We start from the raw sequence: 26,346 nt of genomic DNA on the forward strand, positions 1-26,346 counted from the left end.
GGCATGTCTTCATAAGTATTGCTTTAATGCTTACAGCAACCCTGTGGGGCAGGAATTATTTTTATTATACTCATTTCATTTAAGAGAAAATTAAGGGTCAGAGAGCATGAGGGTCTTGCCCTAGGTAGCACAGTGGTGGACCTGGGATTTAGACCCAAGCAGTCTGGCTGCAGAGCCTGTGTTTTTAACCGTTACGTTCTCCTCTGCTGCCTCTGTGATTGGTATTTGATTGATGAAATAATGAAAGTGATACTAGTTCTTGATACTGGTTAGGGCTTCACCGTCCTGTTAGCTAAGGAGTTAAAAATTAATCTGAAGAGGGCCTTTTCTGAACTGTACGTGGTATTTAGCAGTTCTTACTACACAGAGGATCACCACCCCCCTTTTCGATTACACTATATTTGGTACGTGGTTGTTTGGGGATTATATTCTTAAATTGAACGTATCCTTTGGTTCTCCTTCTTCATGTCTTTTCATTTCATTTGGTTACCTGCAGCCTCTTCTCCAGGAGGAGGTGAAATGTAAAACAGTTTATTGATTGCCAGCAGCTCGGACAAAAAGACCCTCTTAAGAAATAGGTAACGTTAGGGGCTTCTGGGTGGCACATTTGGTTGAGCATCTGACCTCGGCCAGGTCACGATCTCACAGTTGGTGAGTTTGAGCCCCATGTCGGGTTCTGTGCTGATAGCTAGAGCCTGGAGCCTGCTTCAGAGCCTGGAGCCTGTCTCCCTCTCTCTCTGCCTGCTCATGCTCTGTCTGTCTGTCTCTCTCTCTCTGTCTCTCGATCTCAAAAATGACAGTAAAAAAAAAAAAAAAACTTTTTAAAGAAATAGGTCATGTAAAAATACTGGATTAGCTTTAAATTTCAACTACTTGTGGTTAACTTTTTACTGGCCTTTTTTCTTGTGTAGGTTGTTTAACAAGTCATCGAAAGGTTGGATCCATTTAGGAGGTAAAAGGTAGAAACATAGAGAACTTACAGATACATAACATACATTGATATGTATGTTGAACAAACTCCTTAGTAAGTTACCTCATTTACAAAGATTTTAATGAGAAAAGTGAGTCACAAAAGTCACATGTTCTAATGAGTTGGTTTTGGTAGCTTTGACCGTCTCCTTCCTCTGAGTTGAAAGGCAGCAAGGTGGGGTGGAATTTCAAGAACTGTGAATAGTTAGGAAAGGAGGAAGGTGGTTAGCCATAGCATTGACCGTGGAAGATTTGGAGAAAAAAGTGGAATAATTAGAGAATTGGGAGTTGTATTTAATGAAGTTGATGGTAGCATCCCCCAGATAGAACTGAATTGCCAGCCATATAACTTACCACATCCTACTTACCTTGACAGTAAGAATCAGGAATTTTGGGTACCTGGGTGGCTCAGTTGGTTGAGTGTCTGACTTCGGCTTAGGTCATAATCTCGAGGTGAGTCAGGAATTGTAAGCCATTAAGATCATCTGCTAGTTGTGGTCCAGCCATTCAGTGCATACTATGTACAAGTTGGTGTGAGGGAAACGATCGAACAAGGTCCACCCCTGAAGGAAGTTATGGACCACTTAGGAGGCAAGACATGCACGTTAATGACTGTAGTACAAGGTATAAAGGGATGTACCGTAGTAGCTACGGAAGCAACATCATGTGCTTGGCCAGGTACTGAGCTGCATTGGTGAACAGTATAGACACAGTCCCTCCTCTTGCAGAATTTACATTCTAGTGAGATTAGAAAGACCATGAACATTAAAAGAGAAAAGAGTTTGGGGTCATTACAAAGCAGAAAGTCAGTGGGCTTGTTAGTTAAGGAAGTGCTGAATGACTACTGACTTCCGGGGAGTTATTTAAGAATGCCTTCCTGAGAAGGTGACCTCTGATGTTTTGTTGATACCCGCAGATGATGGCTCTAAAGCAATATGTGATTTCTTCACATGAAGAATACAGTTCTTTTACTGGTTTGTTTTTTCTACTTTTTTTTTTTTAATGTTTTTTGTTTTGTTTTAATTTTCTTTATGTTTATTCATTTTTGAGAGAGACAGCACAAGCAGGGGTGGGACGGAGAGAGAGGGGGACACAGAATCCGAAGCAGGCTCCAGGCTCTGAACTGTCAGCACAGAGCCTAACAAGGGGCTCGAACTCACTGAACCATGAGATCATGACCTGAGCCACCCAGGTGCCCCTGTTTGTTTGGTTGGTTGGTTTTTTGAGAGAGAGAGAGTGAGTTTAAGTGGGGAGGGGTAGAGAGAGAAGGAGACACAGAATCCTTAGCAGACTCCAAGCTGTCAGGAAAGAGCACGACGTGGGGCTCAAACTCATGAACTGTGACATCATGACCTGAGCCTAAGTTGGCCACTTAACTGACTGAACCACCCAGGTGCCCCTAGAATGCATTTCTTTAAAACCTGTACTTCTGGGGCACCTGGATGGCTCAGTCAGCTAAGTGGCTGACTCTTGATTTTGGCTCAAGTCATGATCTCACAGTTTGTGGGTTCAAGTCCCACATTGGGCTCTGCACTGATAGGGTGGGGCCCACTTGGGACTCTCTCTCCCTCTCCCCCTCCTGCGCTCTTGTGCACTGTCTCTCAAAATAAATAAACTTACAAAAAAAAAACCGTACTTCTGAATTAAAATACCATAAACAGCGGGTGCCTGGGTGGCTCAGTCAGTTAAACATCCGACTTTGGCTAAGGTCATGATTTCATGGCTCATGAGCCTCGAGCTTTGTGCTGACAGCACAGAGCCTGGAGCCTGCTTTGGATTCTGTGTCTTCCTCTCTCTCTCTACATCTTTCCTGCTCGCAGTCTCTCTCTCCCTCTCAAAAATAAATGAACGTTTAAAAAAAATCTAAAATGAGTTGATTGGATTAAATAATCTGGGGCAGTCTTTAAGTTCTGAGATTCTTTGATCTTCTATGATTTATTAGCTTTTAACTTTGGAGAATTTATGGATTTGTTCTTTGTTCTTTTCCTCTGATGGGCATTTAGTTAGCCTTTATTGTACACATGAATCTGTAGAGTTTTCAGAACTGATGCTCTCCTTTGCGTAGGAAACATTGTTACAACGCTAGTCATCGTGTTTCAGATTTAATTACAGTAATCATATATTTCAGAGTTAAAGAAAATTCAAACAATGACCATACAGTACATAATCTGTACTCCATAGAACATTCATAGTTTAAACGTTATTTTGGAAAATATAGAAAGTGTTTTGAAAAATCCAAACATTATTTGTGTCCTTAATTCAAAAACTGTTTAATTACTTTCTTTGATCAGTTAAAGAGTAGTACTCATGTACTGTCCATGAATGTCATGAAAATAAAAAAAAGTTCTGGGGCTCCTGGCTGGCTCAGTTGGTGGAGCACATGGCTCTTGATCTCAGGGTTGTGAGTTTGAGCCCATGTTGGGTGTAGAGATTACCTAAAAATAAAATCTTAAAAAAAGGCTCAATCAGTTAAGCATCCAGCTCTTGATTTTGGCTCAGTTCTGAATCTCACAGTACGTGAATTGGAGCTCCCCCTCCCCCGACAGCCCGGAGCCTGCTTGGGATTTTCTCTCTCTCTGTCCCTGCCCTGCTGTCCTGCACAGGCACGCGTGCTCTCTCTCTCTCAAAATAAATAAACTTCGGGGCGCCTGGGTGGCTCAGTCGGTTGAGCGTCTGACTTCAGCTCAGGTCGTGAGCTCGCAGTCTGTGAGTTTGAGCCCCGCATCAGGCTCTGTGCTGACAGCTCAGAGCCTGGAGCCTGCTTCTGATTCTGTGTCTCCCTCTCTCTCTGCTCCTCCCTGACTCATGCTCTCTCTCTGTCTCAGAAACAAACATTAAAAAAATTTGAAATAAATAAATAAACTTAATTTTTTTTCATTTATAGTTAGAAAAACAATTTCAAAATAAAATCCTCATCACTTTTGATTCATTCATTGTTATTAATACCAGTATCTTAAATACTTGTAATTTTTTTTGCTGTGAGCTGGTTTTGTTTTTATTAAAATGTGTGGTTTCTAATAGGATGGCTTATTTTAGTCCTGGTGTATTATCATTTAGGTTTATATGATTTGAATTTTGTTACTCCTGTTTCCTAATGTGCGCCCCAGGGGGAATATTTTGTTTTTGCATATGAGATGGAGGTCATTATCAGTTGACCAAAAGGGGTATATTGCATTTGGATCAGTATCTGCTTAAAGGCATGACCTTTGGTATAGCATGCATGGATATTCTCAGGTGGTCTTTATTTCCTTTAAGCACAGTTATAATTTGTTTTTTTAAATTTTTTTTTAAACGTTTATTTATTTTTGAGACAGAGAGAGACAGAGCATGAATGGGGGAGGGTCAGAGAGAAAGAGACACAGAATCTGAAACAGGCTCCAGGCTCCGAGCTGTCAACACAGAACCTGATGCGGGGCTCGAACTCACGGACCGTGAGATCATGACCGGAGCCTAAGTCGGCCGCTCAACCGACTGAGCCACCCAGGTGCCCCAGTTATAATTTATTTTTAAAGGCATTGAAAAATTAGGGGCACCTGGCAGGCTCAGTCGGCAGAACCTGCAACTCATGATCTCAGGGTCGTGAGTTCAAGCCCCACTTTGGCCATACAGCTTACTTTAAAAAAAAAAAAAAAAAAGTCATTGAAAAATTAAACCAGGGTTTCTTGTCTTTTTACCACCAGATATCCTTTTTATTTTTCCTCAAAACTTCGTGTTTTAAGTTTGTTTTGAGAGAGACAGACAGGCAGACAGAGCGAGAGGGGGAGGAGCAAGAAGAGAGAATCCGAAACAAGCTCTCTGCTACCAGTGTGCTAAGCCCAGCACGGGGTTTGAACTGCCCAACCGTGAGATCGTGACCTGAGCGGGGATCAGGAGTTAGAAGCTTAACTGACTGAGCCACTCAGGTGCCCCTCAGGTGCCCCTCAGAACTTCGTGTATTAAAGTATTTGTTATGGTGACTTCATAGAGAAATCACTCGTTTTTCCCATTTTTCTTCTTTAAAGACACGTGTGACTGCCAATTAAGAGTCTATTCAGAACAAGATAATCTGGTATTACCACACTGAGTTGATAATTAGAATCCAAAACAAAGACTTGAGGTTTTTCTCAGGTGTTAAATTATTGTTCTATATTCAGTTTTCTCCTAGGTGATTTGAAATGTTAAAAATAGCTTGTGGACCCCAAGTTGGAAACCACTGACTTAAGGAGTCCACAGGAAAAGCAAGCACTACGATGGAAAGGAACAAAACAATAATAGTAATGGGGCTGGACCTTTTCCTCAGAAATGGGTTTTTTTTCTTTTTGTGGCAGAAACATCTCATTTTAGACTGTTGTTTGGTTTTGTGTTGATGGTAGTGTTTTCATTGTTCGTTTGTATCTCTTGTTTTAGGAAGGAAGACTTCAAGAAGTCATTGAAACCCTTCTCTCTTTGGAGAAACAGACCCGCACCGTGAGTAGATTATAGTGAGAACCTCAATTATCATTGATTTTATTTAACAATGTTCCGTTGACTCTCGGCGTATTTTCATTCTTCCAGGCTTCGGATATGGTGTCTACATCCCGTATCCTAGTTGCAGTGGTGAAGATGTGCTATGAGGCTAAAGAATGGGATTTACTTAATGAAAATATTATGCTTTTGTCAAAAAGACGGAGCCAATTAAAGCAAGTGAGTTCGTGACTGCTCATAAAACAAATACATTTGCATTTAAATAAGGACATTTAGAAAACCTTTCTGTGAATCTGTTTCAAATTACTGTTAAATCAGCATTACAACATTCTAGACAGTTTTTAAAAATTCTGTCCATATTTTCATGTCAGCTGCTTTTATGTTTTTTTTTCTTCTAGTTTTCATATATTTGCATATTTTTACAAAATTGTGCTGAGAATGTTGGTGCAGCTTTGTTCTGTTTCCGTGTTGCTCCCTATCTTCATATTTATTATTTTAAGCGATTGTGTTATAAGCCATCAAGCTGATGATCTGTCATTTACTTAATCATGTATTTTGGGGCATCTGAGTGGCTCAGTCAGATAAGCCTCCAGCTTTGGCTCAGGTCATGATCTCGTGGTCTGTGGGTTCGAGCCCCGCATCGGGCTCTGTGCTGACAGCTCAAGAGCCTGGAGCCTGCTTCAGATCCTGTGTCTCCCTCTCTCTCTGCCCCTCCCTTGCTCGCACTCTGCCTGTCTGTATCTCAAAAATAAACAAAGGTTAAAAAAAATTTTTTTAATCATGTCTTTCATTAAGCATTTAATTAATATTTCACTTATTTTGAGGCAGTTTTTCAGACATTTTGACTACTTATTTTGTTTAAAGATTATGTTCTCTTTTGGTGTTTTGGGGAAGCTAGATTTTACTGTTTCCCTGTTCTTTTGCTTGAGGTGTTTGTTTTGTTTTGTTTTGTTTTTTAAGTAAACTCCATGCCCAACATGGAGCTTGAACCCATGACCCCAACATCAAGAGCCCCATGTTCTACGAACTGAGTTGGCCGGCATCCCTTTCTCTTGAGATATTTAAATGATCCTCTGTACAAAAGAGTCCACTTTTGTCATTTATATCTCATCTTTCAAGTACTGTTCCCTGAGTAGCTTCTGGGTTTTTATTTTTTGCTTTCAAATAAAGGTATTGACGTAAAACGGGAGTAGTAGAACCAAAAAACAAATAGGGTGTTCTTGTTCAAATCCCTTGTTTTATTAGTTTACTGCTAGAGTGAACTTAGTGATAGAGTGGGTTAAATTATTTTTTGCAAAAAACAATTTGTTGTTCTTTTTTTAGATAAGTTTACATGCATATAATTTGTTGTCAAGAATTAACATAGAGGGACACCTGGCTGGCTCAGTCAGTGGAGCGTGCGACTTTTGACCTCGTGAGTTCGAGCCCCGTGTTGGCTGTAGAGATTACTCAAAATATTTTTTAAAAAAGAATTCACATCGATTTGAGGCAATCTAGTACATGTGAATGCGAAATTCCTTTCAATATGCGTTTTGTTGCTCAGTTCTGTGCTTTCAGAGACCATCATAGAGTTGGTTGAGAGACTGGCATAGATGAGTCATTGCCTTCCTCTGGTTTTCTGAGATTTGCTTGCTATGGGACGATTTGGAAAGGGCTGCTTCCCTAGACATCTTGAGGTAGCCTGGCTTAAACAAAAATGTGTTTTGTATAGGACTGATGCCGTTCAAACAAAGCACGTATCCTAAACCAAAGGTTTTTTTTGTTTTTTTTTGTTTTTTTTGTTTTTTTTTTATTTAAAGTTGGTTTTTTTTGTTGTTTTTTTTTTGTTTTAACATTTATTTATTTTTGAGACAGAGAGAGATAGAGCATGAACGGGGGAGTGTCAGAGAGAGAGGGAGGCACAGAATCGGAAACAGGCTCCAGGCTCTGAGCTGTCAGCACAGAGCCCGACGCGGGGCTCGAACTCACATACCGCGAGATCGTGACCTGAGCCGAAGTCGGACGCTTAACCGACTGAGCCACCCAGGCGCCCCCTAAACCAAAGGTTTAATAGAGTCCTAGCATTTCAGAACTAGTAGAGGGACTGTTAACTCTGTCCCTTTTCTGATTGAGAAACTGACATTTCTACGTAAGACTCTTGGAATGTGAAGAGATGTGCCAGGTCACCTTTGGTTCAATGCAGAATATGATCCCTGATAGTTGTGTAGTACCTCTTTAACAAGTGCCCTAAAGGTGACTTATTTTTTATTTTACTTTTTTTAAGTTACACACACACTCCCAGCAGTATGCAGTAAGTGACACACAATGTCAGCGGTGCTAGGAGACCTGATCGGAGGAAGAGAGGGTTTTGATTACATTTGTCGGGGGCGGGGAGCTTCCCGGAGAAAGAGGAGTGTGAGCCCATCTCCCAGCTGGCTGACGGATGACCCCGACTGCAGTGGCACTGCCCTTTTCACCTTGACATGTTATGTCTTAGCTCTGGAAGGTGCTTAGGGACTCAGAATGTCTCTTTCCTTTTCCCATAATTACTTTTTACCTAAAGCTTTTCTTTCTGCTTTACCAGACTTAGAAAGTAATGATTTTCTTAAAATAACCTTTTCTGGATTGCTTAAAATTAATGGTTTCTAATTCACTGTCTGTCACTTGAGCCCAGGGGGTAAGCCTCACTCCTACCATGACTTCCCTAATGACTTGTGTTTTTCTCAGAGAGCAGCAGGATGTTCATTTATCATTAGAATATTGATATAATTGTTTTGTTTGTTTTTCTTTTACCCCATCTGATTTCTGTTAATGTAGTTTTTGCACAGCTTTTAGAATTACTAATTTGTATGCCCTTGTAGAAATCATTATTATAATTAGTGTTGGAAGGATCATGTTTTTTGGGGTTTTTTTAAATTTTTTTTTTTAACGTTTATTTTTGAGACAGAGAGAGACAGAGCATGAACGGGGGAGGGTCAGAGAGAGGGAGACACAGAATCTGAAACGGGCTCCAGGCTCTGAGCTGTCAGCACAGAGCCCGACGCGGGGCTGGAACTCACGGACCGCGAGATCACGACCTGAGCCGAAGTCGGACGCTTAACCGACTGAGCCACCCAGGCGCCCCAGAAGGATCATGTTTTGAGATACAAAGTGTCCCAGACCCTTGCTGAAAGAGTTGTATTTTACAATAAAACCTTTATTTTCTGGAACTCCTGTGTGTCTCTGAATGGCCATTTTTTCAGTTAATTAGAAGTTTGACCTGAACTACACGAATACTGTTTTTTAAGGAAATCTTTGCAAGATATACAATGGGATTTTTTTTTTCCCAGCATGATTGAGGTACAGTTGACAGCAAGATATTCTGTTTACTTTTCTGCTGTCTTAAACAAAATGTATTTAATATAGTTTAACATCTTCTTTATGACAAAGAGTCCTAATTATTATTCTCAATGATTATCATAACTGATAATGCTGTTCAGAGTCTATATTAGAGGTTGCAAACTACAGGCCACGGTCCAAATCCCACCTGCCAGCTTTGTAAATAGAGTTTTTGGAACACAGCCACACCCATTTGTTATATATTGTCTGGCAGCTTCTGAGGTTACAAAGGCAGGTGAATAGTTGAGTCAGAAACCCTATGGCCCACAAAGTTTAAAATATTTACTGTGTAAATGTTTACTAAAACGTACAGAGAAGTTTTGCTGACCCCTGACCTAGAATGTTAGAGCTAGAGAAAATGTATCCAACCCACTTATATTATCTGAGAAACCTGGGCAGGGGATGCTGTGACTTTCAATGTCCTGTTTCACTGAGGGGAGTATGGGTGATTGTGGCTTCTCCTCCCTCCTGAGGCCCGGGGGTGGGCGGGCGGCTGCTAAACCCTCTGCCTCTGCTACGGACTCTTTCTTAACTCACAGTATCTGCTAGCTATGGCTTCATTGCTGTTCATAGCCACTGGTGACCCTGCTTTTCTCTTGTCCTTTTTCCCCCTTTCGTCTGTTACAACTTCTTCCATGCTTTTTTGTTTGGCTCCAAAAAAGCTAGCTAGGAAGCCTTCTAATAGACATCGTCAAATACCCCTTTTATGTAATCATGTATGTTCGCTCTTTGTATTGGGGGGTGGGGGGTAAAGTCTTTGCACCTGAGGTGTTCCTAACCTTTTTACGTTATTCCTGGGTGTTCAGTACATCTTAGCTGTCAGAGACATTTTGATTTTTTTTTTTAAGCAAGCTCTATGCCAAACATGGGGGTAGAACTCACGGCTCTGGAGATTAAGAGTTGCATGCTCTAGGGGCACCTGGGTGGCTCAGTCTGTTAAGCGTCTGACTTCAAGTCAGGCCATGATCTCGCGGTTTGTGAGTTGAAGCCCCATGTCAGGCTTGTGCTGACAACTCAGAGCCTGGAGCCTGCTTCAGATTCTGTGTCTCCCTCACTCTCTCTCTCTCTGCCCCTCCTTGCTCACTCTGTCTCTCTCAAAAAAAAAACATAAAAAAAAAGTTGCATGTTCTACCAACTGAGCTAGCCAGGCACCAGGCACCCCCTCCCTTTTATTTTTTTAAGATTTTATTTATTTGTGTATTTATTTATTTAACAGAATGGAAAGTATACCTATTCTTTTTTTTTTTCTTTTTTCCCCTTAAGGTTTATTATTTATTTTGGGAGAGCGAGCAAGTGAGGGAGAAGTGGAGGGAGAGAGAGAAAATCCCAAGAAGGCTCTACACTGTCAGGGCAGAGCCCAATATGGGGCTCCAACTCATGAACCATGAGATCATGACCTGCGCTGAAGTTGGACACAACCAACTGAGCCACCCAAGTGCCCCCCAAGATTTTATTTTTTTAAGTAATTTCTATACCCAACATCAGGCTCCAACCTATAATCCCAAGATCAAGAGTTGCACGCTCCACTGACTGAGCCAGCCAGGCGCCCCTTACTTCTAAGTAACCTCTTCACCCGACTCGAATCCACAACCCAGAGATCAGATTAAGAGTTGCATGCTCTACGAACAGAGCCAGCCAGGCACCCCTTATGTTTCGTTATGGGCATAATACTTCTTTTTTAACTGTATGAGAAATGAATCTTGCTTATGAGTGGTTTTTATTATTTTAGGCTGTTGCAAAAATGGTTCAACAGTGCTGTACTTACGTCGAGGAAATCACAGACCTTCCGATCAAGCTTCGATTAATTGATACTCTGCGAATGGTTACAGAAGGCAAGGTAAGTTTTCCATTGGCATAACTCATAGTGGAAATTACTATCCTATCTGTGTTCAGAGATATTTAGATATGCAGACATTAGGTCCGTATATATTTAAGATGACAAAATAGGTCATCACCTTGATTCAACCATTATCTTTGTACTTTTCCTTGTAGTATCTTCCCATTTACAAATGAATATATTTAAAATAGTGGCAGTCTTGATATATCCAGATTTTTCTGGGAATTAGTGATCTTACTCCATATTTACATGTGGCAATAATTAAAGATAAAGTTAATTCTTCACCCTGGCCTAGATCTGCTTGAGAAATCTATGCTTAGGATAGCTACAGTTTCACTCTACTATTTAAATTAATAGAGGGGCTCCTGGGTGGTTCAGTTAAGCATCTGACTCTTGATTTCAGCTCAGATCATGATCTCATGATTCCTGAGATGGAGCTCTTCGTCAGGCTCCATGGGGAGTATGGAGCCCTTCATCAGGCTCCTTGGGGAGTATGGAGCCTGCTTGGGGTTATCTCTCTCCCTCTCTCTCTGCCCCTCCCCAGCTCACGTGCACATGTACTCGCTCTCTCAAAACAAATAAAAAAAAGAGTATCGGGGTGCATGTCTGGCTCAGTTGGTAGAGCTTGTGACTCTTGGAGTCCTGAGTTCCAGCCCCATGATGAGTGTAGTTTACTTAAGAATTAATAGTAACAGGGGTGCCGGGGGCGCTTACTTGGTTAAGCATCCGACTGAATTTCGGTTCGGTCATGATCTCCTGGTTCATGAGTTAAGCCCTGTGTCAAGCGCTGACAGTGCAGAGCCTGCTTGGGATCCTGTGTCTCCCTCTCTCTCTGCCCCTTCCCTGCTTGTGCTCACTCGCTCGCTCTCAAAACAAATAAAGTAATCGAGTATTTGCAGTGTAAACTTAATTGTAAAACTTTTCACTGCCTTACCAGAATCTGTTTGTGTTTGTTTTGATGCTTTTTTTTTCCCCCTCCTAATCTTGTTTCTTTAAAAACGGCAAATATAAAATGGTGACTGAGGTAAATATATTTTTTTCTGGACAGATATTTGTGATTTGAGGACAAAACTTTAGCTTATGTTTAACTTCTTGGGTCTTGGTTGGACTGTCCCATCAGTTCAGTAAATGTTTATTGAGCACCTGTGTTGTGCTAGATCCAGAATGAACATGACGCTGTTCTTTACCACCGCAAAGAGATCCATCGGAAAAATAGTCACCGCGCTGTCTCGACAGTGGCAGTGGGTCTGCTGTTCCCATGTCACAGAGGCAGGATGTGACGGCTGAGCTGGCTTTTTAAGAATGAATAGAAATTTGGGCGCCTGGGTGGCTCAGTTAAGCGCCCAACTCTTGATTTCAGCTCGGGTCGTGATTTCACAGTTCGTGAGTTCAAGCCCCACGTCGGGCTCTGTGTTGACAGTGTGGAACTTGCTTGGGAGTCTCTCTCTCTCCCCCCTTCTCTGTCTGCCCCTCCCACACTCGGGTGCACTCTCTCTCTTTTTCAAAATAAATAACTTTTTTGGGGCGCCTGGGTGGCACGGTCAGGTGAGCATCTGACTTCAGCTCAGGTCATGATCTCTCACTTTGTGAGTTTGAGCCCCGCGTCGGACTCTGTGCTGACAAGCTCAGAGCCTGGAGCCTGCTTCAGATTCTGTGTCTCACTTTCTCTCTGCCCCTCTCTTGCTAGTGCTCTTTGTCTCTCAAAAACAAACGTTAAAAGAAATTATTTTTTTAAATAAAGTTTTTTTAAAAAAAAGAACGAATAGAAATTTGGGGCACCTGGGTGACTGAGTCAGTTGACTGTCCAACTCTTGATTTCAGCCCAGGTCACGATCCCATGGTTCGTGGGATCAAGCCCACATAAGGGCTCTGCGTGGTGCCTGCTTGGAATTCTCTCCTTTTTTCTTTCTTTGTCCTTCCCCCACTTGTACGCTCTCTGTCTCTCAACATAAATGAACTTTATTAAAAAAAAAAAGAATAGACATTCACAGGGGTAGGGGCATAGGGAGAACGGCAGTTTAGACATAGGGGAAATTCTATACAAATATGTCAAAGTAAGAAACACATGGAACATTTAGGAAAGTGGAAGTACTTATTCTTGGAGATTAAGGTTTTTGGGGGTGGAGTGGTAAAAAGCGTTACTGCAGAGCAAAGGCTGAAGGGACAAGCAAGCCCAAACATGAAAATTAGTTCCCTAGACTTGATTAGGCTATAGTTCTTTAAAAAAAAATTTTTTTTGTTAGGTTTATTCATTTTTCAGAGGCAGAGAGAGGTGGAGTGTGAGCGGGGGAGGGGCAGAGAGAGGGGGAGACACAGAAGCAGAAGCAGGCTCCAGACTCTGAGCTGTCCGCACAGAGCCCGACATAGGGCTCGAAGTCACCAACCGTGAGATCATGACCTGAGCTGAAGTTGGACGCTCAACCGACTGAGCCACCCAGGTGCCCCGATTAGGCTATAGTTCTATCTTTTATGTTTAATTTGTCGGAAATTATATCATCTAACATTACATAGCTGCAAAAAATGCTCATAACTTTAATACTTAGGATCAGATATTTTTATCTTATTATTTTTTTTTTTTAAGTCAGCTCTGTGCCCAACATGGAGCTTGAGCTTATGACCCCAAGGTCAAGAGTTGCATACTCTACTGACTGAGCCAATCAGGCTCCCCTCAAATAATTCTTTTAAAGGCACTGTTCTATTTTCTGTGCTATTTAACGTAGCATGTGGTTCTGTTACTCATTAAACACAAGGATTTCATATTTAGGTTCTCAAAGTAAAGCTACAAAATATGGATAATGTTTTGTAGAAACATTTTCTTTTCTTTTTTTTTTAATTTTTTTTTTTTTTTTAACATTTATTTATTTTTGAGACAGAGACAGGGCATGAACAGGGGAGGGGCAGAGAGAGAGGGAGACGCAGAATCTGAAACAGGCTCCAAGCTCTGAGCCGTCAGCACAGAACCCGATGTGGGGCTCGAACTCACAAACCGTGAGATCGTGACCTGAGCCGAAGTCGGCCGCTTAACCGACTGAACCACCCAGGCGCCCCAGTAGAAACATTTTCTTAAAAAATTACGTGATTGTGAGATGTAAAATCATACAGCTGTATTTGTACATGGAGGATAAAGTGCACCATAACTGGATGATAAATACTATTAGGCTTGGTTTGAATAATAGTTCGATTCTACCTTTAAAAATTTAACACACGCACACAAATTTAACACATTTTGGGGCACCTCAGTGGCTCAGTCGGTTGAGCATCCCACTTTTTAATGTTTTTTGGTGTTTGTTTATTTTTGAGAGAGAGAGACAGAGCGTGAACAGGAGAGGGGCAGAGACAGAGGGAGGCACAGAATCCAAAGCAGGCTCCAGGCCCTGAGCCGTCAGCACATGAAGTGCGAGATCATGACCTGAGCCAAAGTTGGATGCCCAACTGACTGAGCCACGCGGGTGCCCCTTGAGCATCCCACTCTTGGTTTTCACCCACTCAGGTGAAGATCCCAGGGTCATGGATCAAGCCCTGCATCTAGCTTTGCCCTGCGCTTGGAGCCTGCTTGAACTTCTTTCTCTCTTTCCCTCTGCCCCTCTGCCCCACTCACTTGTTCTCTCTCAAAACTAGGGGCACCTGGGTGGCTCAGTTGGTTAAGTGTCCAACTCTTGATTTTGGCTCAGGGTTCACGAGTTCCAGTCCCGCGTTAGGCTCTGCACGGACAGCACGGAGCCCACTTGGGATTTGCCGTTTCAGTCTCTCTCTCCACCCCTCCCCTGCTCGTGTGCTTGCTCACTCTCAAAAATAAACATTTAAAAAACTTTTAATACGTGTCTGAGAATTTTCATAATACAGATTTCTCGTATTTGTAGATTTATGTTGAAATTGAGCGTGCTCGACTGACTAAAACATTAGCAACCATAAAAGAACAAAATGGTGACGTGAAAGAGGCAGCCTCCATCTTACAAGAGTTACAGGTAAGGAGTTGTATTTAGAATGTGAAAATCCTGATATTTAGTCGGCAGTGTTTCTTGTAGATAGAGCTTATTTTGGCACCTGGTCACTTCTTCAAAACTACCAAGGTTGAGGGTGAGGGCAGTGGAGGGTGAGGTTATTCAAGTACCTGAAAATTATGTCATTATGGTCCCAACTAAACTGCTAAAAAAAGTTGTGAAGAAAAGTTAGAAGCAATGAAGCAGTCTTGATGTATGCTATTATTTTAACATTTTCATCCTCTTTAGAACTTAAATCAGTAATTCATGTACTGTTTACTGATGCGTTAGGGATTTGCTGTTAATCATCAGCTTCGTTTTAAATGAATACTTGATTGTTGGTCAATTTCCAGACTAAATTGGTTTAACAAAGACAAATTGCATCATAATTTGCTGTGTTTCAGGACAGATTTTTAGGAGAGATCTTAAAATGAGATAGCAAAGAGCTAAGAAATCTGAGAAAAGCCATAGACTCCCTAATAAAAAAATGTACCTGAACTGCACTCAAAATTTTGCTTATAATTTTGGCCCATCAAGGTTTCCCCAGTAAGTTAAATTGTTTATTCTGATTTTTCAGTCATGTGCCATTTTAGCCAGAGGAAGGGAAACCATAGTACTGAGAGGATCTTGTGTGCTCTGCGTTGTCTGTGTTCTTTTTCTTAAAGCATGTCTTGAGTTCTCTATACGCTTTATCTTATTTAACGTTCACACACGACACTATTTCTATCCCCATTTTTCTGCCAAGGAAACTGAAATTTAAAAGGATTAAGTAATGTGCCTAAAGTCATTGCCAAGAATTGGTAGAGTTCAGATTCATACTAGTTGTGTTTGACTTCAAACTTCTTTTCTTCTTTTTAATTAAAAGACTGTGTTTTTTGGAGCAGTTTTAGGTTCACAACAAAGTTGAGTGGCAAGTACAGAGAGTTCCCATATATCCCCCGATGCACCATCCCCCCCACACCCACACATACACACGCACCACTTCCCCTCCTGCCAGCATCTCGAACCAGAATGGTTCGTTAGTTACGGTTGATGAACCTGTGTCAACACATGATCACCCAAAGTCTATAGTTTGCCTTAAGGTTCACTCTTGATGTTGTACATTCTGTGGATTTTGACAAATGTCTAATGACGTGTGTTTATCAGTGTTGTACCATGCAAAATAGTTCACTGCCCTAAAAATTCTCTATGCTCCAACTGTTCCTCCCTCTTTCCACTCCCCCACCCCCTGGCAACCACTGATCTTTCTACCATCTCCATAGTTTTGTCTTTCAACCAGGAGGATTATGTGCCCCACGATTTAACATCCTCTGAAATATTCTTGCCAGAAAAAATCACCTCAATTATATAAAGCTTCTAGGTTTAACTACCAGTTTACAAGATACACTGGGGACAGAGGAGCTTATTAAATGATACCACAGGGATGCAATCAGTGTAATTTAGACTCCAGGAAACTGTAGGATGATTGGCTTGATTTTGTCAGTAAATAAATGGCAAGGCTAAAAGAAACTTACCTACCACTTGCAAAGTATAAGCCTTATTTGGATTCTGATTTAATTAAATGAGATATTGAGGACTGAGTAGATATTTAGTGATCTAAGAAATTTTCGGTATGATCATTTTTTTTTTCAGTTTCTCTTTTAGAAATACATACTGAAATAAATGTAAGATGTTACCTGAAATTTGCTTCAAAATACTTGACACATGCAGAGTGAGTGAACATACATAGATGGAACATCGATGGTTTCATTCCTTAGGGATTTGCATACATACATTCATCAGTGTATACGTTTTTATTTTCTTTAATAAAAAAATTACAAAGACCATGAAATAAAAACCTTTTCAGACCTAATAATAATAGCCTTACTTCATTTTACTTTGTTATTCTACATTTTATAAATTCATTTGCAATATGTGTGTACCAAGTATTAAAAATGTTTTTATAGTATTTGACAGAACTGGTTTTCTATGTTGTATCTGTTGCATATTGACCGTAACTGTACATCCTGCATCCGTTTGGAGTCATGTCAGCCTTGTTATCTGAATTATAAAAAGGCTAGAACCTCTTTTTTTCCTTAATTTTTTTATCATATAAATAGCCTGCAAGTGGCATCATATTTTGGGTTCAGAATTGCAATTTCCTCACTAGCCATGAGGAAAACGCAAATTAAAACCACAGTGAGATGTCCCTACGCGCGCATTAGAATAGCTCAGAAAAAAAAGTACAGAACCAAGCGCTGGCAGGGATGCGAAGTGATGAGAACTCTCATCCGTTGCTGATGGGAATGAGAAATGGTGCAGTCACTCTGGGAAACAGTTTGGCAGTTTCCTTCTTTTTTTTTTTTTTTTTTCCTGGCATCGGCTGAGCCATTGGCATTATCGGCGCTGGCCACAGTGCCATCCGCAGACCATCGTGAGAAAGGGCCATCATCTGCAGTTTGGCAGTTTCTTACGAAGCTGAACGTATGCTTGCCAGACGACCGAGCAGTCCCACTTCTTGTGCCCAAGAGAAATGAAAACTTAAGTTCACACTCAACCTGTCCACTGATGTTCAGAGTAGCCTTGTTAGTGATGGGCACAGGTTGGAAACGGCCCAGCTGTCCTTCAGCCGGGGAGTGGATAAACTGGTTCCTCCACACGGTGGAACACTTCGTGGCCGTAAAAAGGAATGGACCTGTTGTTTCAGAATCATTGGCTGTCGAGGGTTCAAAGTGGGGGAACTGTGTGGCTGTAAAGGGTAGCACGAGGGAGTATTTGGGGCTGAAAGAACTGTTCTGTATCTTGATTGTGATGGTGGTTAAACTACATAGGTTAACTACGTTAGTTCTGTCGTTAACTACGTAGGTGAAAATTCACAGAACTTTTTATACCAGAAGGAAAAATAGCCATTTACTATATATTTTTTAAAATTGTGATTTCCTGGAGGAAACCAGCTTTTTAGATCATCATCAGTACTCTCTCAGTGTGCGAGAAGTTTCTTGTTATTGGACAGGTGTGAATGTTTTAATACATTTAACTTTGCAGTTTTTAAAAATTAAATATAAACTTATTTGGGGACTTCGCTAGGTGGAAACCTACGGATCAATGGAAAAGAAAGAGCGAGTGGAGTTTATTTTGGAGCAGATGAGGCTCTGTCTAGCTGTGAAGGATTACATTCGTACACAAATCATCAGCAAGAAAATTAACACCAAATTTTTCCAGGAAGAAAATACAGAGGTAAGCGTGTCTCTTAACTACAAGTTTGCTATAGGAGTATTTGGGGGAAAAAACCATAAGCCCCAATTTATTTTATCAACTTTTTTTTTTCCAGAAATTAAAGTTGAAATATTATAACTTAATGATTCAGCTGGATCAACATGAGGGGTCCTATTTGTCTATTTGTAAGCACTACAGAGCAATATATGATACTCCCTGTATACAGGCAGAAAGTGAAAAGTGGCAACAGGTAAGAATATATTCTTATACTGGACGTCGATACTTATTAGGAAGAATTTGCATTTTTTATTTTGAAATAAGTTTAACTTCAGTAATCATAAGCAGTTGTATGGTGCTGCTTTCTATTCAGTGTGTTGACAATTCAGTTCATCTTTACTGATTCAAACAAAGTGTGGCGATACTCTAAATTCTTTGTCACTTTTGAAGAATGTAGGTTTGCTATTTAAAGTGTGTGTAGCGGCACCTGGATGGCTCAGTCGGTAGAGCATGCAACTCTTGATCCTTGAGCTTGTGAGTTCAAGCCCCATGTTGGGTATAGAGATTACTTAAAATACAGGGCACCTGGGTGGCTCAAATCAGTTCAGCATTCGACTTCGGCTTAGGTCACGATCTTGAGGCTTGTGGGTTGGAGCCCTGTGTCGGGTTCGGTGCCAACGGCACAGAGCCTGGAGCCTCTCTGAGTTCTGTGCCTCCCTCTCTCTCTCACCCTCCCCTGTTCATACTCTTTCTTTCTCTCAAAAATAAATATTTTTAAAAGTTAAAAATAATAAAATAAATGAAATGAAATAAAATATGTATAGCAGGTCACTTGCTACTAAGGTTACAAGCAAAGACCTGGCATTACTTTGGAAAATTATTTCACAATACTATTTCAAATAGTTGATAGGTATATTCCACATTTGTGCTGCTAACTTGTTGTAAGAACTTTTTCTTTATACATTTGTCACCAAAAAAGATGTCAGCCCGGAGAGTAATTCAGATTAGCGAGGATTTACGTAATTGCTCCAGAAGAATTGATGACGGAAAGCCACTGTGTAAAGATCAGCTTGCTAGGGTGTTTATTCCCTAAGACTTTTGAGTACAATATCAAACATGAATATAGACAATTCTCTTGTGATTTTTTTAGTTCCTGCCAAAGTTTCCATTTTGTTTCTAAGCTTACATATAATCCATTGTGTTATAAAACATTTGTAGGCTCTGAAAAGTGTTGTCCTCTATGTGATCTTGGCTCCTTTTGACAATGAACAGTCAGATTTGGTTCACCGAATAAGTGGCGACAAGAAGTTAGAAGAAATTCCTAAATACAAGTAAGTACGTTTATAGCTAAAGTAGCAGAAACACCATCATGAAAGAAAATCGGTTAATCTAAGTGTACACCTTCTTACTTGGTTGCTGATAGATTGTATTGGCGAATAAAGCCAGAGTTCATGAAATAGCGAAATGTGTTTTCGCGCTGTATTCGAAATCACAGTCTTCGTTCTAAACCACTTATCAAGTAGAAGTTGCATTTCAAGCTCACTTTAGCAGCTTTTGGTTAATTTACCATTTGATAAAGTTTTAGTAATTTGGGGCTTCGTGATTTTCAGAAGTACATACTCTATGAAACAGACACACGCTTCATAAGCACAGTGGGCTTTTATTTAAAAGCTGTTTTTTTCTTTTATCTGCCTCATTAGTAAGTTTACGTTAATTATTCCAGAGATTGGCAAATACGTTGCAGTAGGGGATAGAATGTTAAGTCGGGGAATGCTCCGTTCGGAATTACTATGGAAGAAATGATAGTAAAGTAGGCAAGATAAATAATAATCGGGGGCTCCTGGCTGGCTCAGTCAGAAGAGTGTGCGACTCTTGATCTCAGAGTCCTAACTTTGAGTCCCCATTGAGTGTAGAGATTTTATAAGTACAGTCTTTGACGGTTTTTAAACATTTGCTGTTATATTAGATAAAACAATTTTTACAGATTGGGAATATTAAGTTTTATACAATTTACAGGGATCTTTTAAAGCTTTTTACCACAATGGAGCTGATGCGCTGGTCCACGCTTGTTGAAGACTATGGACTGGAATTAAGGAAAGGGTCTCCCGAGAGTCCGGCAACTGATGTGTTTGGTTCTACGGAGGAAGGTGAAAGAAGGTGGAAAGACCTGAAGAACAGAGTCGTTGAACATGTAAGAATCTGGCATGGTGGATGGGGCACCTGGCTCAGTCAGAAGAGTGTGCGACTCTCGATCTCAGGGTCATGCGTTTGAGCCCCATGTCGGGCATAGAGATGGCCGAAAAAAATAAATAGTGAAGAAAAAAAAAGGCATGACAGAGTTGCCAACCTGGAAGTAAAGTTGAGCATAAACTTTGATTTTTAAGTTTGATAGTCCAATGTTTCTTTGGAGGTTATGTCTTTAGTTCTTTGCTTTAGGATTTTTTGGAGGTAGGGAGGCTATTCCCAATGTAGTAGAGATGTAAATTTGTTATTTAAATGTTTATTGTATACTTTCCCAAAGCACATCAGAATTTATCACCTCCGTCTTACTCCCTCTTCCCCCCCCCCCCCACATTCCCCTATTTTTGGCTTCTCAGAAAACTATGTTTTAGCATGCTTATTTTGTGGGGACCTCTCGAGAATCCAAAATTTTACGGCATATAAACCAGCAGGAAATTCTTAAGAATGTGGGGGGTAGTTGTGGGTGAAAGGAGTGTTTTCCATCTAATACTCGCTTAGTAGTTTGGAGAATGGGTAACATGTCTTAAACCTGACCTTTGATCTTGGTGTCACTACAAATTGAATTAGCTCAGCATTCATTCATATAACATCCTATTGAGCCTTCTGTGTGCCAGACACTGTTCAAAGTGCTGAGGCATGTGGGAAAGGAAGACTTGGTCCCTGCTTTCAGAGAGCTTAAAAAGAAATCATAGGAAAGATGCATTTATAAATAAAAGCGTTACAGGGGCACCCAGGTGGCTCAGTTGGTAAAGCGTTCGACCCTTGATTTCGGCTCAGGTCATGTCCTTGCAGTTTGTGAGTTCACCCCGCATGGGGCTCTTTGCAGACAGCTTGGAGCCTGCTTGGGATTCTCTCTCTCTCTCCCTCTGCCCCTCCCCCGTTCATGGACATGCACACGCTCTTGCTCTCTCTCAGAATACAAATAAGTAAACTTTAAAAAATGTTACAGATATTAGGGTACAAGTATATATCGAATGGAGTAGAGCATGAGGAGAAAGTTGATTGGTTCTGCCTGAAAGAACAGTCAGGCAAGAGCCGTGGTTAATTGACATAGGAGGGAAGATTCGTAAGAAGAGAACCAGGTTAGCGTGCAGGTGGATAGTCTGAGCAAAGGCATGGAGACACCGACCAGCAGGGGAACCCTAGGGCCTCCAAGAACAGGGCTCAGCCAGGAAGGAAGTCGGAGATATGGTAAGGGTCTGGAACGTAACAAGGTGTATATATTCCAGTCGTGGAAACCGAGAGGACGGTGACCAGGCCAGTATCTGACACAGAGCCCTCTAGCAGTAAGCGTGGAGAATGTGTTTGGAGAGAGACCACAATGGAACTGAGAAGACGAAGCGAGGGCCCCTGTGGGCTCCAGCCAAAGCAGTAGCTGAGGATTGAAGAATGGATGAGGTGGAAATATTTTAAGAAAGAAAATCAATCGAATTTGGTCACTGATTAAATTGAAAGTTATGAAGGAAGAGGAGTCCAGAATGATTCCCCTGCTTCCTAAGAAGCTGGTGTGGCCCTGGACCCTAACAGAGATGGGAGAAGACACGGCTTCTTCAAAGATCCATTCATTTTTCTTCCCACTGTTCCCCATTTTCCCTGTGAATGCTGTTGTTTTGTTAATAACATAATGATAAAGGGAGGTCTCTAACTTGAGCACCATTTCCAGTGAAAATTGGGACATTTAATTTCAAGTTACCTTTCAACGGTTATGATAATGTGTTTTGAGATACTCTCGATCATTTTTTGAATCTGAGCCTTTTAAACATCTGTGTCATAATTAGGAAAGTTTAACTTTAGATTCTTGCATTTAGCAAAAATAGTTTAGTATCGTTACAGTTTTTAACCATTGTTTTAGTTAAGATAAGCCTAGGTTTTGACCACATATATGTATTTTTAATAGATTTCTATTTTTTTTTTATTTTAGAGAGCGAGCGAGCACATGCATGAGCAGGGGAGAGGTCCAGAGAGAGAAAGAGAATCTCAAGAAGGCTCCACACAGCACAGAGCCCAATGCGGGCCTTGATCCCACAACCCTGGCATCATGACCTGAGCTGAAATCACGAGTCGGATGTTCAACTGACTGAGCCACCCAGGCAGCCCTTGACTATATATATTTAAAGAGAATTGGAGAGAATAGGGGCGACTGGTGGCTCAGTCGCTTAAGCATCTGACTCTTGATTTCGGCTCAGGTCATACATGGTCTCACGGTTTCATGAGTTTGATTCCCGCATCAGGCCCTGCACTGACAGTGTGAAGGCTGCTGGGGATTTTCCCTCTCTCTCTCTGTGCCTCCATGCTTATGCTATCTCTGTCTCTCTCGAAATAAATAAATAGATAAATAAGCTTTAAAAAAGTTGTGGAGAGTATTCAGAATAACTTCCAAATAACTACAGAAGTCAAAATACCTAAATTTTTTACTTTGTTGTTGAACTTTAGAACCGTGGTGGGCTATAGAGAAACAAAAGCTCTGAATCCGACATTTTAACTAAACCTGTTTGGAAATGAAAACAAATGAGCTGTTAGCTTTATCGACAACTGTTACCTGTCCTTCATATGCCCTCTGTTCTCTCCCCAGAATATTAGAATAATGGCCAAGTATTACACGAGGATAACAATGACGAGGATGGCCCAGCTTCTCGATCTGTCTGTTGATGTAAGTGGTAAATGTTGCATGAGCTGTTTGTAGCCAGTCATTTTGAATATCAGCTGACTTACAAAAATCAAATGAGAAAATCGGTTTTGTTTCATTATTTAGTTTTAAGCTTAGGTGGCAGAAGGTTTCTCCAGGCCATCTTGAGGATCAAAAAATAGCCTAAACACCAAGTTTATAATTACATTAATGTTATGTCCTAGTTAAAATCTTCTCTTAAATATGGCAGTTTTACATTGATTCATTTGCCCAGGGTTTATATTTCTGTCATAAATGTGTCTGGGTTCCCAGAAATAACCATAGAGATGTAAACTGTGACGGAGACTTTGCTGCAGCCCCCCTGCCGAGGGCCCAGGTCACATTAGAAGAATGTTACGTTCAGGCCTGAGTTCCTGTTGCTGGAATGTTCACCCACCACAGAGATAGGAGTTAAGTGATGTGAGCTAAAAGTCATCGCATAGTGTTTTCCAGTTTAGCTAAAAAAGAGGAATCACGGATGTTAGAGGTCAAACGCTTGATCGTTGGTTGGCTCATTAGCTCATTAGCTCCTCACATTTCTGGACCACGAGGACCAGAGTCCTTAGAAGTAAAGTGCCTTGTCCTTAGTTACATAGCTGCCAAGTGACAGGGCATATATAGTAACCCAGTGTTTCTGGAAACAAATTAACTGCATAATGTGCTGGGGGGGGACCATTGTAGACCAAGAGCAGACATTTCCTAGACTCGCAGTAAAATAAATACGTTATTATAGGAAGCCTGCTTTGGGTTCTGTGTCTCCCTCTGTCTCTGTCCCTCCCCCGCTCACATTCTGTCTCTCTCGAAAATAAACATTTTTTTTTTTAAAAGACAGAAAATGCTTTCCTTAAATTTTTCCTTAAATTATTTTCTGTAATTACGCTTTTTTTTTTTTTTTTAATTATCCTGTCTTAATCCAATTTGTCTTTCTCTCTTGCAGGAGTCAGAAGCTTTTCTTTCGAATCTAGTAGTTAACAAGACCATCTTTGCTAAAGTAGACAGGTTGGCAGGAATTATCAACTTCCAGAGACCCAAGGATCCAAATAATTTATTAAATGACTGGTCTCAGAAACTGAACTCACTGATGTCTCTCGTTAACAAAACTACACACCTCATAGCCAAAGAGGAGATGATACATAATCTACAGTAGGGTCTCCGTGCCCTTAATGCTTTTAGAAAAGAGTTAAAATTGGAAGTCATTTAAAAACAAAAAAAAGACTGTTATGGTGTATATGTTGGGGTTTTTTTTCTATTCTCAGCTCCTTTGTCTAAAATTTAAAAGATAGTGACTATGTTTAAGGCCCCTTTTGACCTTTCACTTCCCTGATTTTATCGTTAACTTTGCATTTGCAATTGGTGCAAAAAAAAAAAAAAATTTCTATTTCTATGGTCTACGTACTCAAAAACTTGTGTCATAACTTACCCAAATGTGTTTTTCTATCATTTGAAAACTTTTTAGCTATTATTTGTTCTCATTCAGCTAACAACCGTCATTATTATAATAAAAGCAGTATATGCACATTGACTTTCTATAGTTACCTGTGTTTCTGAACATTTTGTGGGATAGGGATTTAAGTATTTTTTAAATAAAAGAAATTCTGTTGTAAAGCTATCAATTATTTAGTAGAATTTCAAAAACAACATAGGGCATATCAGAACATTTGGGATAGAGTTGTAATTTGTGAAGAATTTGTATTTTAGTATTGTGGCAAAAGGCCTCTAGACTGAGTGTAGAGAGTGATTGGTAGGCTAAAGACTTAATGTAGACTTAATTTTTTTTCCTTGAGTCAAACTGGTTTCGATCACAGTAGCTCGATTCTTTCCGTTCCCCGTCTTGACCAGTTACTGAACAAAATCAAGTGACATCGTGTTGACACAGGTTAACACACAAAGTCATTTTTATAAGATTTGTTCGTGGCTTTCACATCTAGGTCTAATTCCATCATTAGTGTTCCAAATTCATTAACTCTATAGGAACTTATTTCCATTACGTGAACACTGGATAACAACCTAAAACGTTTTAAAAATGATCCAGAAGGACTCAGCCATCCTCTAAGCAAATAGCACAGTATTGACATTTCTTTTACAGAAGTAAACAAAAGTAGTTTTACTGTCAAAAGAAACATCTGAGATCAATTAATACGAGCAAATTTTTGGAAGTTTTTAAAAAATTTGATTTATTTCAGGGAAAACAGAACAATGAAACAATGTTAGAAGGTTATTTAAAGTAAAGAAAGTGGGAGGTCTGCTTTTTTGAAAATCCAAACGAAGGGGGGGGGGGAGCAAAAGGCATTGTGGAAATAACATTTTTTTCATAATTTGTTTTCATTTAGTGGTCACTAAACTGTTCTGTGATCCAGAGCTGGGGACAATTGTAGGGACCTCTGCTATTTATGCTGAGTCATTGTGAGTAATAACCCAGTATTAAATCCAAGTCTATTCTTCGGAAATTTATGTATCGGTCACATTGATGACAAACATCTGCCACCACTCATCTTCAAAAATCTAACCAAAACTGTGGTGGCAAGTTCAGGAACATCAGAAGTTCACGCTAGCAGTAGAATATGGTTTCAATTTTCTGCTGAATGAAAAGGATAGAAAATGAAATCATTTTGCATTGTTCATTTGTGAACCAAATTGGAGCTAATTTGAATCTAGCTTCTCGTTAACTCACCAACTCGTTACCCTTGTACTTGGCAAACACCTAGGCCATCTGGCCAGATGTATTGTTGTAAAGCTCTCAAATGACCCTCTTTCGTCTTTGTTTCGCGTGCTTGCCCTCGAACTAAGCTTTTTGTGTGTCCTGATTTGGTGCCATTTGTAACGGTGTCCCAGTCGCTGGATCTCATTTAATTTAACTGCTCATCCAGTTCTTGAGTTTTTCCTGTCCAAGCAACTTAAATTTCTTAGTGTTACGAAGAAGAATCAACTAACACAGGGCAATAAAATATTCGAGACGTTCAGAACCCCAAACCCTGGCTTCCATTTCAGACTTCCAGCTGGCTGTTTGTGAAAAGGACAGAACCACTTTGTTTTAAATATGGAGAAGATAATACTTAGCTCCTTTTCGTTTTCATTAGGTTACTAACTACAGAGAGATGATGAGCCACTGTTTTTTGTTTTTGTTTTTTAAATGAAACACTTTTTACCCTTTTATTTTTATATAATTTATGTTTTTATTTTAGAGTTCAATACCGATTTCTGTAATTATCCTCAATTTCCATATGCTTACTGAATCATTGAGAACTAATCTTTAAAAATCATGCTGTTCCATTCTATCTCTTACAAGTGTTACATGTATGATACAACAAGTACGTATTTTACATTGTGTTTGGCTCCTGGATATAGCTGCAATAAAAGCACTGATTTGTGGGTGTGTAAAACCCTGGAGAATAAACTCATACTTTTAAACATCACGTCTTTTTTCAGTTCTCTTGCCGTCTAAAGCAAAAAGCCATAGGATTTTCGTTCTTTCAAAATCATGTCCTCTCAATAAACCTGTTTTTGAAGCCGGGGGACAACATTGTGCATGTTTTACACGCCAACTGGTTGGCTTTTTTCACACCCCCCCCCCCGACTCCTTTCTGATCTGGGGTTCACGACAGGCCATACCTTATTGTGCCCTTGACCAGCGGTTCTCCAGTGGAGCCCACATCAGAGTCACT

The 26,346-nt window shown here is 40.4% G+C and overlaps 1 protein-coding gene and 1 non-coding gene across 3 annotated transcripts in view; one reads left to right on the top strand and one right to left on the bottom strand.

Moving 5' to 3' along the window:
* The window catches only part of PSMD12 (proteasome 26S subunit, non-ATPase 12), a 30,424-nt gene extending 4,327 nt beyond the window's left edge, over positions 1-26,097 (top strand). The window contains exons 2-11 of one of the 2 annotated variants that reach the window (XM_060645634.3): positions 5,356-5,415; positions 5,503-5,631; positions 10,499-10,606; positions 14,467-14,571; positions 17,653-17,802; positions 17,897-18,031; positions 18,997-19,109; positions 19,795-19,969; positions 22,592-22,669; positions 23,622-26,097. In XM_060645634.3, coding sequence (XP_060501617.1) covers positions 5,356-5,415; positions 5,503-5,631; positions 10,499-10,606; positions 14,467-14,571; positions 17,653-17,802; positions 17,897-18,031; positions 18,997-19,109; positions 19,795-19,969; positions 22,592-22,669; positions 23,622-23,831 — 1,263 coding nt within the window. In that variant the 3' untranslated portion in view covers positions 23,832-26,097. Of the gene's footprint in view, positions 1-5,355; positions 5,416-5,502; positions 5,632-10,498; positions 10,607-14,466; positions 14,572-17,652; positions 17,803-17,896; positions 18,032-18,996; positions 19,110-19,794; positions 19,970-22,591; positions 22,670-23,621 lie in introns of those variants that run through there. The other variant, XM_081791094.1, reaches the window with a different exon arrangement.
* Positions 16,936-17,022, bottom strand: LOC132688664 (small nucleolar RNA SNORD35). Its single transcript, XR_009614643.3, has one exon. It is a non-coding gene; the product is annotated as a small nucleolar RNA SNORD35 (small nucleolar RNA).
* Positions 26,098-26,346: the final 249 nt, after the last annotated feature.

Source organism: Panthera onca, chromosome E1, assembly GCF_046562875.1.
Source record: "Panthera onca isolate mPanOnc1 chromosome E1, mPanOnc1 haplotype 2, whole genome shotgun sequence".
NCBI lineage: Eukaryota > Metazoa > Chordata > Mammalia > Carnivora > Felidae > Panthera > Panthera onca.